This window comes from Eptesicus fuscus, chromosome 9 (genome assembly GCF_027574615.1).
Source record: "Eptesicus fuscus isolate TK198812 chromosome 9, DD_ASM_mEF_20220401, whole genome shotgun sequence".
Taxonomy (NCBI): domain Eukaryota; kingdom Metazoa; phylum Chordata; class Mammalia; order Chiroptera; family Vespertilionidae; genus Eptesicus; species Eptesicus fuscus.
In genome coordinates, this window is record NC_072481.1 from 25,582,831 (window position 1) to 25,598,953 (window position 16,123).

General features: G+C 55.4%; 1 protein-coding gene across 1 annotated transcript in view; it reads left to right on the forward strand.

Moving 5' to 3' along the window:
• Nucleotides 1-3,857: 3,857 nt before the first annotated feature.
• BMP8A (bone morphogenetic protein 8a) overlaps nucleotides 3,858-16,123 on the forward strand; it is a 28,694-nt gene continuing 16,428 nt past the window's right edge. The window contains exon 1 of the mRNA XM_054720466.1: nucleotides 3,858-4,579. Coding sequence (XP_054576441.1) covers nucleotides 4,246-4,579 — 334 coding nt within the window. The 5' untranslated portion in view covers nucleotides 3,858-4,245. The remainder of the gene's footprint in view (nucleotides 4,580-16,123) is intronic.

Below are 16,123 nucleotides of genomic sequence, written 5' to 3' on the forward strand. Positions count from 1 at the left end.
AACAGCTTTGTCTCCACCTGTTCAGAGTCTGGACCATGGGCACCTGTTTTTCTTCAACACGGGCACAGGTTTTCCATACTCAGTTGTTGCGACAAAGCTCAGCTACTGTGGAATCTTCAGAAAGTGTATTTCCATCCAGCAAACACCTGTGTGCAAGACTGTGGGAAATATAAGGATACCAGAAAAGGGGTTAGTTAACGTAAAATTACGGTTCTGGGACAAGTGCTAAATAAATAAGTCATGCAGATTTGGTGTGGTGTACGAGGATGAATAGGAGGTTCCTGGGTCCTTGGAGGACTATAGCTATCATTTATTGAGTGCTTACTGTATGCCAATCACGGTTTTACATGATGTACATTCTCATTTAATTCCCATCACAATCCTACAATCAGGAGCCCCATTTATAGGTGAGAAACAGCCTGAGAGAGGTTAAGCAACTTGCCCAAGGTCACAGAGTTGCCAAGTGGCTGGGGAAAGCCCTTGTTTAATGTACTTTCTCCAAGGAGCCTTCCCCACCTCAGTTACCTTCCAGTTGCAGGCTTCCACTCATTGCCACCCCAACTTCCTCTTCCCTTCCAGGCACTTGCCAGCCCCTCTGTCCAAGCACAACCTTCATTCTGCCTTCAGAAAAGACTGCTCATTTATCACTCTTGTTAGATTGGGGGCTGCTGGTTAACTTCATCTCTGATTCAGGGCACAGCCCAGAGCAGCCCATTCATTGGTTTATGGCAGTGGTCGGCAAACTGCAGCTCGAGAGCCACATGCGGCTCTTGAGCCCCTTGAGTGTGGCTCTAATACAAAATACCACAGCCTGGGCGAATCTATTTCGAAGAAGTGGCGTTAGAAGAAGCTTAAGTTTAAAAAAATTTGGCTCTCAAAAGAAATTTCAATCGTTGTACTGTTGATATTTGGCTCTGTTGACTAATGAGTTTGCCGACCGCTGGTTTATGGGAATGTGAGGCTATAGCTTAAAGAGCAAAGCTATCTCCACTCTTAACTAAATTCAGATGAATGATTTCTGCCATTACAAGAATCGGCCCCCCACTGGTCTGTTTGCAGTCCAGCCAGGAGCCCAGGATTGGGCAATACACAACCTGAGAATTACAGGCTACATCCCAGTCCCCAGATGATGTGGACTCAGAGGGGAGTGCTGAGGGGTGCCCTGGAACACAGTGAAGGGCAGGAGCTTCCGAGACCCTGACCAAGCCTGACATGGGGATACCCCCTGCCTCTGCGTGCAGTCACCAAGTCCTGTGGATTCAGCCTTCTAACCAGTGTCTGCCCTCCACCCCATCACCATTAGAGGATCATTGTCATCCCTCTACACCCTTTCCCACTACTGTACTGTGGGCCTGACTCCAGTCTCCCTCCCTCCAATCTCTAGCTCCCTCTGCATCCAGGCTCTGGTCTTGCCCCAGGTGCTTTCTTATCCAGGTTTACAAACTAGACATTTTCTTGTTGGAGAAAAGGCAGACAGACTAGGTATGGGCTTAAGCCTCCAGCAAATGATTGTTTAGATTTAAGATTTGATATTTCTAAAAGTTTGAAGTGATCATGGAAAAATGTGAATTTTATTGGGCATCATCTAGCCTCCCCACAAGGCCTTTTGTGGCTAAGGTTTGCCAACCCCTCCAGCCTCACCCTCAGCCTTGCCGTTTGACCCCCAGGTTCTCCAGGCTCTACTGAGCAGCACACCTGTCCCACCCAGCGCCACTGTTGTGTGATAAGGGGCAATCCCTTGACCCTGGGTGCCTCCGTCTCCTCATCTGTTAGGAGAGGGGTTTAAATGTGCGAGAGTGAAAGAAGTGATACAGACCATACCTGGCACTCCTCATCTGTTAGGAGAGGGGTTTAAATGTGCGAGAGTGAAAGAAGTGATACAGACCATACCTGGCACGTGTGAGTGCCAGTAGTTACCTGCCATTGTTCTGCTCCCTTCAATCTCATGGCCTGAAGCTACTTCCTCTTCCTGGAACACTTTCCTCCCACTGACCTTTCCTGTCGTCCCAACCAACTCCTTCCAGCCTTCTGAGCTCAGTCTAGCACAGTAGTCGGCAAACTCATTAGTCAACAGAGCCAAATATCAACAGTACAACGACTGAAATTTCTTTTGAGAGCCGAAAACCGACTTCTGCGCCTGGGCCGAAGTTTCAATCACACTGTACGTGCGCGCCCGCACGTGGTATTTTGTGGAAGAGCCACACTCAAGGGGCCAAAGAGCCACATGTGGCTCGTGAGCCGCAGTTTGCCAACCACGGGTCTAGCAGATACCTGCCCCCAGCACAGCACCTTTCCATAAGTGAACAAATGTACGGAGAAAGCGCCTCGAGAAGAGCAGGCTGTGCGTAAGGAAACTGGTATCGACATAAGGAATGCCCAAACCTGGAGAGAATTTTAATGAGTTTATTTGCGTCAAACTGATGACAATTGCCAGGAAGCAAAAATTTAACAAATTGAGAAAAATTTTCTGGTTACTGGCAGTTTTGTAGCTTATTTTATAAGAATCAAAGAAGGAGACATAAAAAGGGATACATGAAATTCATTGATGGCAGATTAAGGGGTGGGAGAAAGCAAAACGGGAAATCTCTGGGACTGGATAAAAAGTAAAACACACATACTTTTACATTGGTGGATACAGGATAGTTCATAATTAACATTTACAGCACGTAGAAATGGTATTCGGGAACAAGATAACAGGTGCGGTGGGTGTGACATGGGGTGGGGGATATCTGGAAAAGGAAATTACTCTGACATTTCAAAGGTATGTTGTTTTATGCAAAAAGACAATACACAGGCTCACTTACGTAAAGACTGACCTTTGTCAAATCAAGGAAACTACAGGAATAGCTAGGATGGGACTACAAGCCATCACCAACTCTTGGGAATTTTTATGTTCTGACCATCCTATGTGGTTACTTTCAGTCTCTGAGTTTGAAGGCTCGCATCCGGGCCTCCCCTGACTGTCAGGTTTAGTATGTGACCCCTTTCTCTCTAGTCAGTCCTGGGGTTTTCCTGAGGGGCCTCCTCTTGCAAGCCACTGAGGGCCCTGACAATTAAGATGGTGCAAAGGCGGTTCCTAGGGCTGGGGAAGGGTCCCAGAGCTCCTTGGCAGGGCTGGAGGCGGGTGCACCAGGGTCCGTAGCAGGCACAGCCCAGGAGATTGGACTCATAAACAGGTGGTAGGATGGGTAAGGGGCGGCCTGCAGCGCTGGCCGGAGCGCGCAGGAGCCAGGCGGGTGGGGGTCCCTGCAGCAGCGATAGAGCAGGCTTCCGGGAAGCAGAAGCTCTAAGCGACCACGCACCCAAAAGGACTGCAGGAAAGGCGCCGGGAGGCCGGCCAGGAGCTGTGGTGGCGGGAAACTCGGCCCAGTTGTGGTGGCAGAGGAAGGCGCCCACTCTCCGGGCCTGGCTGGCACCCACGGAGCCTTTCCAGACGGGACTGAGGCCTCGTTTCGGGTTCTGGGGCTACACAGGGCACCAAGGCGGGGCTGCCGGGTCACCCGCTGGCCAGACCTAGACTCGGGATTCCCGCCCGCGGAGGGCGCTCAGGGACACGCCCTGCGGGAGCGCAGGTTCTTGGTTTCTCCTGTCCCGGCCGCTACTCTGGAGCCCTCGGACAGCGGCCCCGAACCGCCCGATGGCGTGGCCAGCGACGACCCCGACAGCTGATCCTTGTGCCCCTGGTCGGATCTGCCCACCGCCCACCAGGTCGCATCTCCCGGGCGCACCGCCCACAACATCAATTACAACGCTCAGCTCGCACCGGGAAGGTGGGTTCTGGGGCCTTGGCCCCGCCCCCGCACCGCGCCCCCATTGGTCAGGCCCGGAGGGGGCGGGGCCCGAAGGCCGGACGCTGGACCCGGCAGCCGACGGCCGCGCGGCAGAGCCCGCGGGTTGTGCTGAGCGGAGCTCCTGGGTCCGCACCTCCCCGAGCGCCTGGACTGCGCGGCGGCGTCGACAGCCCGACTGCAGGGCACGGCGGCGGCAGACACGTTAGCCGCGGTCCGCAGTCCCCGAGTAGCTTCTGCCTCAGGTGTTGGCGTCCACGCCACCCGACCCAGAGCCGCGACAGGTGCCGCGCGGGTTCTCTGGGGACCGCGCTGCCGCCGCGGGCAACTCCCGCCCGTCCCGTCCCGTCCCGTCCCGCGACCCCCTGCGCAGCCCGCCGCGCGCCGTCGGGGGAGCCTCAGCCCCGGGCCGCGGCGAAGCGGATGCGCGTCGGGTGAGCGCGGCGTCCCGCCCGCCATGGCCGCGCGCCCCGGGCCGCTGTGGCTCCTGGGGCTGGCGCTGTGCGCGCTGAGCGGCGGCGGCCCCGGCCCGCGCCCCCCAACCGGCGGCCCGCCCCGCCGCCTGGGCCCGCGCGAGCGCCGCGACCTGCAGCGCGAGATCCTGGCGGTGCTCGGGCTGCCCGGGCGCCCCCGGCCCCGCGCGCCGCCCGCCGCCGCCCGGCTGCCCGCGTCCGCGCCGCTCTTCATGCTGGACCTCTACCACGCCATGGCCGGCGACGACGACGACGACGGGGGCCCTCGCGAGCGGCGCCTGGGCCGCGCCGACCTGGTCATGAGCTTCGTCAACATGGGTGAGTGCGGGCTCCGCGAGGAGGCGCGTGCGGGACAGCGAGCCGGGTCCGCGCGCTCCCACGGGGGCCCCTCGGCGGGAACACGGGCTGCGGGGGACAGGGCACCACCTGGGACAGTGGGTGCCCGGCGGTGAGCCAGGAGTGACCGTGTGGAGGACAGGGCCCCGCAGGGGAGTGGGAGCTGCCGGGTCCGCGGGGCCAGGTCTGAGGTGGGCGGGTCCGTGAGCTGTGGGTCGGGCGGGGCAGGCGCAGGAATTGGAGTCCCGGGGCAAGTACAGTCACCCGCCCCCAAACACACCCAAAGGTAGGAATCATGTAGCGCCAGGTGGACTGGGCAGTGCCCGGAAGACAGTCTGGTCCTGGGGAGACGATGAGTAAACAGGCTGTGATGCTGTCACTGAGATAGGGCAGTGTGAGGAGAGGGACAAAGTTCACGGTAGAACGCCCGTCACATCACCAAAATGACAGCGGAGCGGGGAACCCGGTGTCCTGAGTCCACGGCAGCCTCTGGCAGCCTGTAGGCGGGGCTGTGGCCGCAGGGTCCGGGGGAAGGCGTGGGCTCAGCTCAGTGGGGCTGTCTGTGGTCCTGTCACCACGCCCAGAGCCTGGGACACGGCTTCACATGCAGCGAGTGTCCAGGCCTGTGGAGTGGCCCGATGGGCAGCTTGGACCCTCATTGTTCTCCCAGGCAAAGCCCAGCTTTCCTCTCCGCAGCCACATCTGGAGCCATTTACCCTTAAAGTTCTCAGAAATATCCTTTCCCATTACTAAACTCTCCTTAATGTACAGTCATGACTATTTGTCCCCCGTCCCCTCTGCCTCCTGTCTGTGGCCAGTGATGGGCAGGGGCCTGGGCTCAGAAAGACACCAGACTGGACCTGGGGACCCAAGAACTATAGCTCAGCTCGAGGTGGAGAGAGCTGAGGGGCTGAGAGCAGGGAGAGGACCCTTGCCAAGGCCACCAGCCTCCCTCCACCTACAGCCTCACCCAGTCCTCCCAAGAGCCCAGTTAACAGCCATGATATTCATCCCAGATGAGGACAGTGAGGCTGGGAGAGGCATTGTCACACCCAGGACAGCAGGGCCTCTCCGTGCCCAGCCAGGGCAGGCCCAGGTTGGTACTTCTGGTCCTTAAGGGCACCAGGCTCTCAGGGTGGAGGGAGCTTTCCGAGTGGTCCAGGCAGAGGAACCCAGGGGATGGAGCAGCAGCGGGAATTGTGAGGTCCTCAGCCACTTGCTTCCTGCAGGAGGGCAGGCAGAGGGGACAGCCAAGGAGGGCTGGTGGTGGGCTGAGGTGGGGCAATGAGCAGTAGGAGGCAGCTGTTCACTTCTGCAGAGAGCCCAGTGCCAGGCACAGGACTTGGGTCCCTGGTTCTGGATGCTGCCTTCCTGGTTAGAGGGCAGGGTGGGGACCAGGGACAGAGAGTATGTGGAACTGAGGCTGGAGCTCTGTACTTGGGACAAGCTGACCCAGGGCTCGGGACCAAGAAGAGCTGTGGATGGAGTCACCGGGAAAATGCCCCCCAGGGAGCCATCTACCAGAGTGAGTCACCGCCCAGCCCATGTCCTGCTTCAGCCAGCATCCCCTGGGTCAAGGCGTGCACAGCCCTAATGGGAGCTGCTGCTGTGAATCGAGCAGTGCCCTGAGCTCAGGAAGACCTGGCTCCCCTCCTGACTCTGCTGTGTGATCTTAGGCAAGCCACTCCCCTCTCTGAGCCTCAGGCCCCTCCTTATACATGGGACCCCTAGTGATCAGTGCATCCTCAGAGTTGTGGTGTGATTGGTTGATACTTGGGAGGAGCAGAAAGTCAGCTCCCTCTTTGAGGGTGAACCTGAGCTTCGCCACTGACTCTGGTCCCTCCCAACTACTGCCCAGCGCTGGTTCAGATGTGACAGGAACGTCCCCATGTGTGTTATACACATGTGAAACCCAGAAACAGATTTTAAAAGCCAGGCAAAGGCGTTTCCACCAATTTTTAGAATAAAAACCAACATTTGAACATCCATAGCTCTAGAACTCCTTGTTTCATCCATGCAGCACCACGCGAAGCTGTTTTACCAGCCTCATTTCATGGGCTCAGAGAGGTTGAATCGCCAGCCCAGGCCACACAGCATGTCCATGTCATTATCTAGGCCGAGGATTCCAAACCCCAGCTTCTTCCTCCACCATCTCTGTGTGTTTCATAAGATCTAAGGCCTGTGGGAGCAACAAGCTGGTCCTTGTTCAGTGGAAGCCCAGCTGTGGGCGGGCCCAGCCAGCTGTCAGAGGGACTTCTTTATTCTGACATACTAATTGCACCAGTAGAACTCTCAGTGAGAGTGGTTTTAACTGGTAATTACCTAGACTGATGTGGGGATTAGACACCTAGCAGGACTCTTTCCTTGTTTGGAGGCCCAGGCCCCAGGCTCCTGAGCCACATGGAGTCTAATAGCAGAGTCGCTGTGCTATCAGCTCCCACGCCCCGGCTCCCACACCTTCTGCCTCCTGCTCCACCTTCCCTATCGGCCTCATCTGGCTCCTGAGAAGCCAAATTGCCATCAGTGGCAGTTTGTGGGACCCAGTGGCCATAGGCCTCTCCTAGACTTCTGTGGCCAGAAATGGCGGCCCAGCCTGGCCTGCCTGGCAATCTCATGCATGTAGAAACTTGGCTTCCTATGGCCAGAACACAGTAATGGGAGCCGATACCCAGGTGGAGAAGACAGAACCTCCCCTGGTGTCCCTGGGCTTAGGGAGGAGACAGCCTGAGCTGAGCAACCCCCAGGTTCAGACTCCTCTTCTCTGGGCCTCTGGTCTCCCATCCAATCTAAGGCGATGCTGTCAGAAAAACAGGGGCCTCCCAGCTCTGACCCCGTGGCTCTGTTGGTCAGACCTTCTCACATTCTCCCCCAAGCACAGGTGTGACTGGCTGCACCTCAGGCACTGCAGGTCGGCCCAGCCCCTCCTGAGGGAGCAAAGAGGCAGGAAGGACCAACTCGGCTTGTTCCCAGAATCCTTTTTCACCTCATGTGAGCAGGTGACCCGTGCTCATCTTCCACTGGGAAACTGAGGCATGAATGGCACTGTAGGCAGAAGTTCACCAGAAATGAATGAAGCCATCTTCACTTTTGTCCTGACCCTTCCCTGCACCAGACCGATTTCTTCCTGGGTCTCTGGCGACAGAGGACAGAGGTGTTGACAAACTGAGGCTGTGGTATTTGGGAGAGCCGGGGCTTGCTGGGAGTGAGGAATCTGGCCCAGGTCCTGTGACCTTGAAGGGCTGACTCTTTACCTCCATGAGCCCCAGGCCACTTTCTTTGGTTCTTCGATAGGGAATTCTTTCATTTTTTCACTAATTCACTGAGCAAATGGTCATGTGGCACCTGCTGTGTGCCAGGCACAGTTGTAGTTACTGAGATACGACAGTGAACAAAGCAAAGCCCCCGCCCTGGTGGACCTGTCCTGTAGTGGGGAAGACAAATGACAAACACAGGAGCCACAGGGGTGACTGTCAGGTCTAGACAGTGACACCCCATCTGGACACAGGAGGGGGTGGGGTGGACAGCGGGGAGGAGACAGGGCTGGGCTCAGGGTTCTGACCTGGGACCCAGACAGAATTTGCATGCTGCCTACTCTTAGTGTGACCTGGACTTTCCAGTCCACCTCTCAGAGCCTCAGTTTCCTCTTCTGTAAAACGGAGATATAGCCACAGAGGGATGAGTCCAAGGATGCTCAGAGCAGCTTTATTCATAACCCCAAACCAGAAACAAGCCACGTGTCCATCAGTAAGAATGGGTCCATGTGGTATGCTAATGCAACGCAATATAATTCATTTATTAAAAAATAACTACAGCCCTGGCCGGTTTGGCTCAGTGGATAGAGCGTCGGGCTGCGGACTGACGGGTCCCAGGTTCGATTCCAGTTGTACCTTGGTTGCGGGCACATACCCAGTGGGCCCTCTCATAGATACTGTCATATGTTTGTGAAGGAGAAGAATAAGGCTCAGAGACGGTCCTTGATTTTCCCAAGGCCACACAGCAGGTGGTCTCCCTGCCTGTACATCCTCTGCTCTTCTCCTACATAGAAGCTGCCTCTCCACCCACCCCGAGGCCTGGCCCATCATTAGGTCCAGTAAGGGCCTCTGACCTGGACTGGACTGAGTACATGTTGTAAACTGAGAATCCTGTTTTTAAAGTGTCTATTGTTTGGGGGCTTACAGAAAAAACACATGCTCATTACACAGAATTCAGACCACACAGGCACATAGGACATGAGTGCCCCTGGGAGTCCTACCAGCCAATCCCCTCAGGCAGCCACTTTGTCATTTCTGTCACCACACGTTCATTTGAAGTTCATGTGAATGGAATCATATGGTACATAGTCTTGTGTGTGGTTTTTCACTCAACATAATATTGTTGAGATTCACCCACGATGTTGTATCTGTAGTTATTTTTTTTGAAATATATTTTATTGATTTTTAACAAAGAGGAAGGGAGAGGGATAGAGAGTTAGAAACATCGATCAGCTGCCTCCTGCACACCCCCCACTGGGTATGTGCCCGCAACCAAGGTACAACTGGAATCGAACCTGGGACCCTTCAGTCCGCAGCCCGACGCTCTATCCACTGAGCCAAACCGGCCAGGGCTGTAGTTATTTTTTATAAATGAATTATATTGCGTTGCATGACCACACCACATGGACCCATTCTTACTGATGGACACGTGGCTTGTTTCTGGTTTGGGGTTATGAATAAAGCTGCTCTGAGCATCCTTGGACTCATCCCTCCGTGGCTATATCAAACCATGGGGTGCTCATCCCAACTCTGCCACTTGGGAGCCGTGAGACTTTACACAGGTTCCTTTTAGAGTCTCCGACCCTCCCTTCCTCACTCTTTTTTTTTTTTTTTTTTAATCCTCACCATCAGGCACTGCAGGATATCACCCGAGTATATGTTTCCCCTTGAGTTTTAGAGAGAGTGGGAGAGAGGGAAAGACAGAAAGAAATATCGATGAGAGAAACACATCGATTGGTTGCCTCTTGCATGAGCCCTGACCAGGGCACGGGCAGGGAGGAGCCTGCAACCAAGTTACATGACCTTGACCGGAATCAAACCCTGGACCCTTAACTCCGCAGGCCAACGCTCTTTTCACTGAGCCAAACCGGCTAGGGCACTTCCTCACTCTTAAGACACCTTTAAGGTGCACGAGGCCTACCTTCCCGGGTTGAGTAGGACTAAGCGAAATGTGCAGTGAGGCCAGCTGGATGCCCATCTCATGGTCGGAACTTCATAGATGGGAGTTGGTTGATACATTACATCCTACTTCAGTGCCTTTGCTCGTGTTATACCCTCTGCATAGACTACACTCACCTCCATGTCTGTTTTTAAAGGGGGTAGGCAGGGGTTTCCATAAACCTGACTCTCCACCCCCCACTCCTCCCAAAGAGCCAGGCTCCTTCCATGGTTAGAGCCCCCATGCTTCCTGGTTGTTGGTCACTTTCTGCCTGTAGATTCAGGGGTGTGTCTACCCTCTTTATCCTCCTCCCCAGGAGACCATGAGCCACCTGAGAGCAGGGACCAAATCTGACTCTTCATGTTCCCTCCTGCCCCCTCTGCCATGCACCCATCTCTGTGGGCAAAGTTGAAGGAGAGGAATTCAGCGGGGGGCAGGGCCGGGACCCAGTGAAGGAGCCTGGCCTGGCCGGTGGGGAGAGCAGGGCCGCCCTCTCTGCCTTTTCAGACACTGACAATGGGTGCAGCATGTCCCGGGTCCTCCCCTGGGTCCTGAGTCCCTGCAGGGCCTGCTTGGAGGGGGGTGGCTACAGCCGGCATCTCCGGGCACCTGTTGACGGAAGAACCTTGAAGACAGGTGACCCCCGTCCCATGTTGCCGCCCAGAGGAACCCTAGGCCACTCCTTTTATATCAGCTGGAGTCTGAGAGTCCATGTGACATGCGGCACCTGGCGAGTCTCTGCCCCTTCTGGGCCTCAGTTTCCCCATCGATGCAGGGCTGCCCTGAAGGCTTTTGCAGCTCTGACCAAAGGAGGTGCCCACCGCCTGCCTCCCGACGGGGGCGCCTCCAGGGGTGAGCGCAGAGTGGGGGCACAGGTGGCCACCTCCTCAGGGAACACGTTCCCACAGGAGAGAGGCTGTGTCCCCGAGACCACATCTTTCTGGGAAACGCCCACAGTTCCGTGCTTTCCCCGTCTGCACCGGAGGGCTCGCACCCCTGGCTCCCATCTCCTTGGGCCTATTTTTGGCCTTGGCAGGCTTGATGTGGTGGAGTGTGCGGTGTCCCCTTTAATTTGGGGTCTGAAGCCGGCTGAGGTCCGGATGGGTAATTATGTGTGCAGAGCCGTTTATGGAAAGAGCTCTGAAAAAAGTCAGTAATGAGAACTGACTAAAAATACCGCAGCCATGCAACCTTGGGCCTCCTCTCGGCAGCGCTGAGATTTCTGGTGGGGGGAAGCCCTTCAGGATGCAGAATCGATAGGTGATCAATTCCTCGGCTCCTCTATGGGCCTGCACCGGCCGTGGGGACCCGGGTCTGGAGTGGGCCCCTCGGCCTCCATTACCGATAGGACCAGCCAGACAGGCCCAGCCTGTCCGCCTCCAGGACCCTGGGGGGGCCTGCCCTCTGCCTCGGGGCCAGCAAGTCCCACAGGAAAGTGAAACGTGCGTGGCCTCTGATGGAGACGCCGTGACAGGAAGCCTCTCCCAGACCAGCAGCAGTGCCCTAGCCCACAGCCCGTGTGCTGGGCCCCGAGCCACTGTCCTGGGGACCAGGAGCCTTTGTGGGGATCCCCTCTGGGCCCCTGGAAGACGGGGGCTTAACAAGTGGGCCTTTGTGGTGGATGGGATGATGCTCACCAACTGAGCCACACGGCCAGGGCCTCTTCCACCTCCTTATACGACTGGCCCTTTCCTCCTCCCAGCTTGACTATTTTCCCCTCGTTTACCAGGATTCGGGATGATGAACTGATTCCTAGCAGAGGTTCTCAACTCCCAGATGTTGGGCACTATCCAGAGACGTTTTCGCTTGTTAGAACTCGGGAGGAGGAGGCACCTGTGGGCAGACACTGGGGATGCTGCTAATCTCCCACCGCACTCAGGGCAGTCCCACAGCAGGGACCTGGCCCAAAAGGTCGACAGAGCCAAGGATGAGAAATCGGGTCCAAAGCAAAGTGCTTAATGATGAGGGCGATGGTGAATGGACAGATAATCACCGTGTTGCCGGTGTTACTCAAATTGTCCCGTTTTGACCATTACGGAGCCTCGTCAAGTTGGCTTCTGGGTACTTTTACCTCTCCCAGGAGTTTCTGAGAGCTTCTTGCTTCCTGGTACGAGACGTTCCAGGCTCTGCGCATGCGTTTCCTGCCCTGGGTGGGAAATGGGCGACTCTCCCAAAGCCCCGTGCCGTGTGGTGAAGTGGGTCCCTGAGCGGCACTCTGGGCAGGAGGCTCCCGCTGCCCCTGCGTGGCCATCGATTCTAGGCCTTTTCCGTAGGCAAAGCCAGGAAATATGTGTTTCCTATGAGGAAAAAAGTCATGACCTCAAACTCATATTTCCAATTCAAACTTAGGCTTTTAGGTTTCACTTATATCTTTTTTAAAATATAGTTTTACTGATTTCAGAGAGGAAGGGAGAGGGAGAGGGAGAGAGAGATAGAAACATTAATGATGAAAATCGAGAATAATTGATCGGCTGCCTCCTGCATGCCCCCTACTGGGGATCGAGCGAGCCTGCAGCCCTGGGCATGTGCTCTTGATCGGAATCGAACCCGGGACTCTTCAGTCCACAGGCGGACACTCTATCCCCTGAGCCAAACCTGCTAGGATGGTTTTACTTACATCTTCAATTTTGTATTTCTATTTCTTTTTCATTGAATAACTCAGTCCTAACCACATTAACATATTGTTTACTTCGTTCTACAATTTGATGTGCTTGGAAGGAGACATCACTTCTGTGGCATTCTTCTCCAAAATCCATCATTTCAACGGTATCTAATAAGAAAGCATCAGATAGCCCTAGCCGGTTTGGCTCAGTGGATAGAGCGTCGGCCTGCGGACTGGAGGGTCCCAGGTTTGATTCCGGTCAAGGGCATGTACCTTGGTTGCAGGCACATCCCCAGTAGGGGGTGTGCAGGAGGCAGCTGATCGATGTTTCTCTCTCATCAATGTTTCTAACTCTCTCTCCCTCTCCCTTCCTCTCTGTAAAATATCAATAAAATATATTTAAAAAAAGAAAATAAAAGAAAGAAAGCATCAGATAGACTCCCATGGAGGGACATACAACAAAGTAACTGACCAGTGCTCCTCCGAAGGGTCAAGGTCATGGAAGACAAGGAAAGACAGCGGTTGTGACAAAGGACAAAACAACTAAATGTGATGTGGGATCCTATATCGGATCCTGGAACAGAAAAAGCACATTAGTGGGAAAACTGGTAAAATGCAAGGAAAGTGAATATTTAGTTAATGGTATTGTACCAATATCAATTCCCTGGTTTTGATAGTTATACTATGGTTTGCTTATGTAAGATGTTATCATCAGGGGAAGCTGGGCAAAGAGCGTATAGGAAGTCTGTGTTCTATTCTTCCAACAACTTTTCTCTGAATCTAAATAATCTAAAACTATTACAACAGAGAGTGAGTCCCACACCCCCACTCCGTACTGTCCCCAGCGCCACCCGTATCCTTGACGGCGCTCATCACATACAGTGACCATGTCTGTTTACTTTCTTGTTTGCTACCTGACTTCCCCGCGCTGCACACTCGCTGGCGGCAGGCTGGTCCGGCTTGTCTGCAGTTTCCCCAGGCCTAGCGGCTTGCATTCAGTAAGCACTGCTTTCAAATGTGTCAAATGAATGAATGAATGAATGAATGAGTGAATGAATATTCCTGGATGTGGCCAGGAAAGAGCGAGTGCTCTTAGAAAGCCTCCAGTGCATGAGAAGGCGGCATAGTCAGAGGCTGTCTGTCACGTGCCCAGAGGGGAAATTATGTGCCCCCAGATTTTGCAGATGGGAGAAGTAATTTACTACCCAGAAACCTTGCTCCAAACGCCAGTGGTTCCCATCCCCCACCCGTGCCACCACGAAGAGAGGACTCCTGGCAGGACATACCTCAGATGGCCGGGATCCAGAGCAGAGGCCAAGCAGGGAGCACCCCCTGCCGCCTGCCCATCCCGTCTGAACCTGCCAGGGGACCTGAAATGAACTTCCCAACCCCACAACCAGCAGCAAAGTTTTATACCGGGAAAGCCCGAGAAATCACGTTGTACAGACCTTGGCTTTTCCCATAAATCCCTCTGAGGATCATCAGACAATAGCAGCAGGGTGGGGAGCAGCCACAGGCCAAGTCCAACAAGGGGGGGCGGGTCCCCTGCCGTGGAAGGAGCCCACATAGGGGTGAGAACGTCTGGGTTCCCTCTCCATGTGTGGAAACGTGGGAGCAGAGTGTGTGTGGTGACCTCTGTCCTTGGAGCTTGATGTTAAAAATCTTCAGCACTTTCCAGAAGAAAGGGTCCGTCTCTGCTTTGTGCCAGAATCGGGGCGATGGCCCCAGGGCATTGCTGAGGGGCTCCCACCCTGTGCCTGGGCATCTTTGGGAGACTCCAGACCCTGGTGGTGGGGAGGTGGAGGCTGCGCATGAGGAGATACTGGAAAGGGAATACTCTTGAATAATGTGTGAAGAGTACTTGTTGGACCATCACCAAGTACCGGCTATAGTAGCAAACACGGCTTTTTATAATTTCATCTGACGTGGTGTCAAGTGGACACTTTTCAGATGTGGATTCTGAGGCCCCGGGGATCCGATGCCTTGACAAAGGCCGGCCCTGAAGAGGAGGCACCTGGCAGCCACCCAAATGCCTTCGAGCTGAATGAATGCGTTTGGTGTTCTGTAATCTATCTCTCATACTTTCATTCAGAAACGGAAATCGAATGGCTCCGTTTTCTGCCCCGTGGCTCTTGAGTCTCAAACATGAAGCTCCTGATGGTGCTGGCAGGATGTTGTCCCTTTGATCCACGAATTAAGTTCCGAAATTGCAGGCCAGCACCTGTCCCTGACGCCTGGGGAAGAGCCATGGCTCCTCTCTCACCATCCCTGCCTTTTCAACGCCCTTCACAGCCCTGCACGGAGAGGCTCCTCGTATCCCCACGTCACCGACGAGGAGACTGAGCCCACACAGGGAAAGGACTGGGCGGCTGGGACCAGAGGCGCCAGCTACAGGCCAGAATCTATACTTCTCAGAGCAGGGCAGCCTCCCAGGAACCACCACAGGGGAAGCTCCAGGTCCCATCAAATACTGTTCTTCACTCAGCTTTTGAGGAGAAGAGTCTTCCCCAACCCAGAGAAGCAACCTCGGAAAAACTACACCCACAGAGTTCCAGCAGAGACGGGCACGCCCTGGGGCCCGTTACAGTAATGTTTGGTGTAATGCTAGGTCCCAGAAAGTGTTATCTGTTTCTGATGAAAAGCATTCTTTTCCTAAAAGTTCACCATCTTCCGGGGCTTGCCGGGAGCAGCCAGGGGGGCAGCTTCCTGTGCTGGAGCTCCTGGTGGTTTATCACAACACAGGCCGGACGTTCGGAAGGAGAGTCCGTTCGGGTGAACAAGGTGCCCCCCGCCCAGCGAGGGAGGGAGGCCGCGCGGCGTGGTGCCCGTGGGGCTGCAGGTTGGCGTCTGTTCCCTCAGTCCCCGGATCCGACATGGAAATCAGCCTCCGGCCTGCAGACAGAGTCCCAGTGACCCACCCGTCAGTCCCCCCGTGCCTGGGGATGGGTGCACAGAGCGATGCTTGGAGAGGGTCCGATGGAGGGTGTGAAGGAACGACACGCCTTCACTCTGTGCCACACCCTGTGACGGCCAACAGCCGGGGCCCATTCCACCCCGCGGACCTGGATTCTTACACGGCCACGTCATGGACACGGGCTGTGCGGTCCCTGAATCGGGGAATTGTCACCAAAGTCGTGCGTGTGCATGTGTCTGCGGAGGACCTGCCCTCCACGCCCTCTGCCTGTGCGGGAGGACCCCGGTGCCACCCGTGTCTCTGAAACCGCCTGGCTCCCGGGGGCACTCGCTGCGTGTCCAGCTTCCTGTCGGACGATGGACATTCTCTTTCCTCTCCTCCCGGTCTGGGAATGAAACACTCATCTCCTGCCCAAACATGTGTGTCTGCTGGCCCCACCCAGCACAGCTGTTTGCCCGGCCATCCCTGGACCAGGTTCCCACCACGAGCACAGGACGTGCTCCCCACATCCGCCTCTGCCACCAGCCTGGTGACTTGTGGTCGCTGAGCCCAGTAGCCAGAGAGAGACTTTTTAAAAAGACTCGCAGACGTGTAATTAAAATCTCAGTGTTGGGTTTGGGGGAAGGTGCTGGGCGGCTCCCACTCCCGCTTTCCGGAAACACAGATTTTTAGTGTTTGAAAGTGACAGAAGGCTAAAGTGAGACGGCCCTAAATACACTGTCCTGGGCATTTCCGGCAGCTGGGCGATGTGGGATCAATTCGGCACAAGCGGCCTCTCGCCCAAAGTATTGGACCAGGCCCCACAACAGAGCCACCTCCG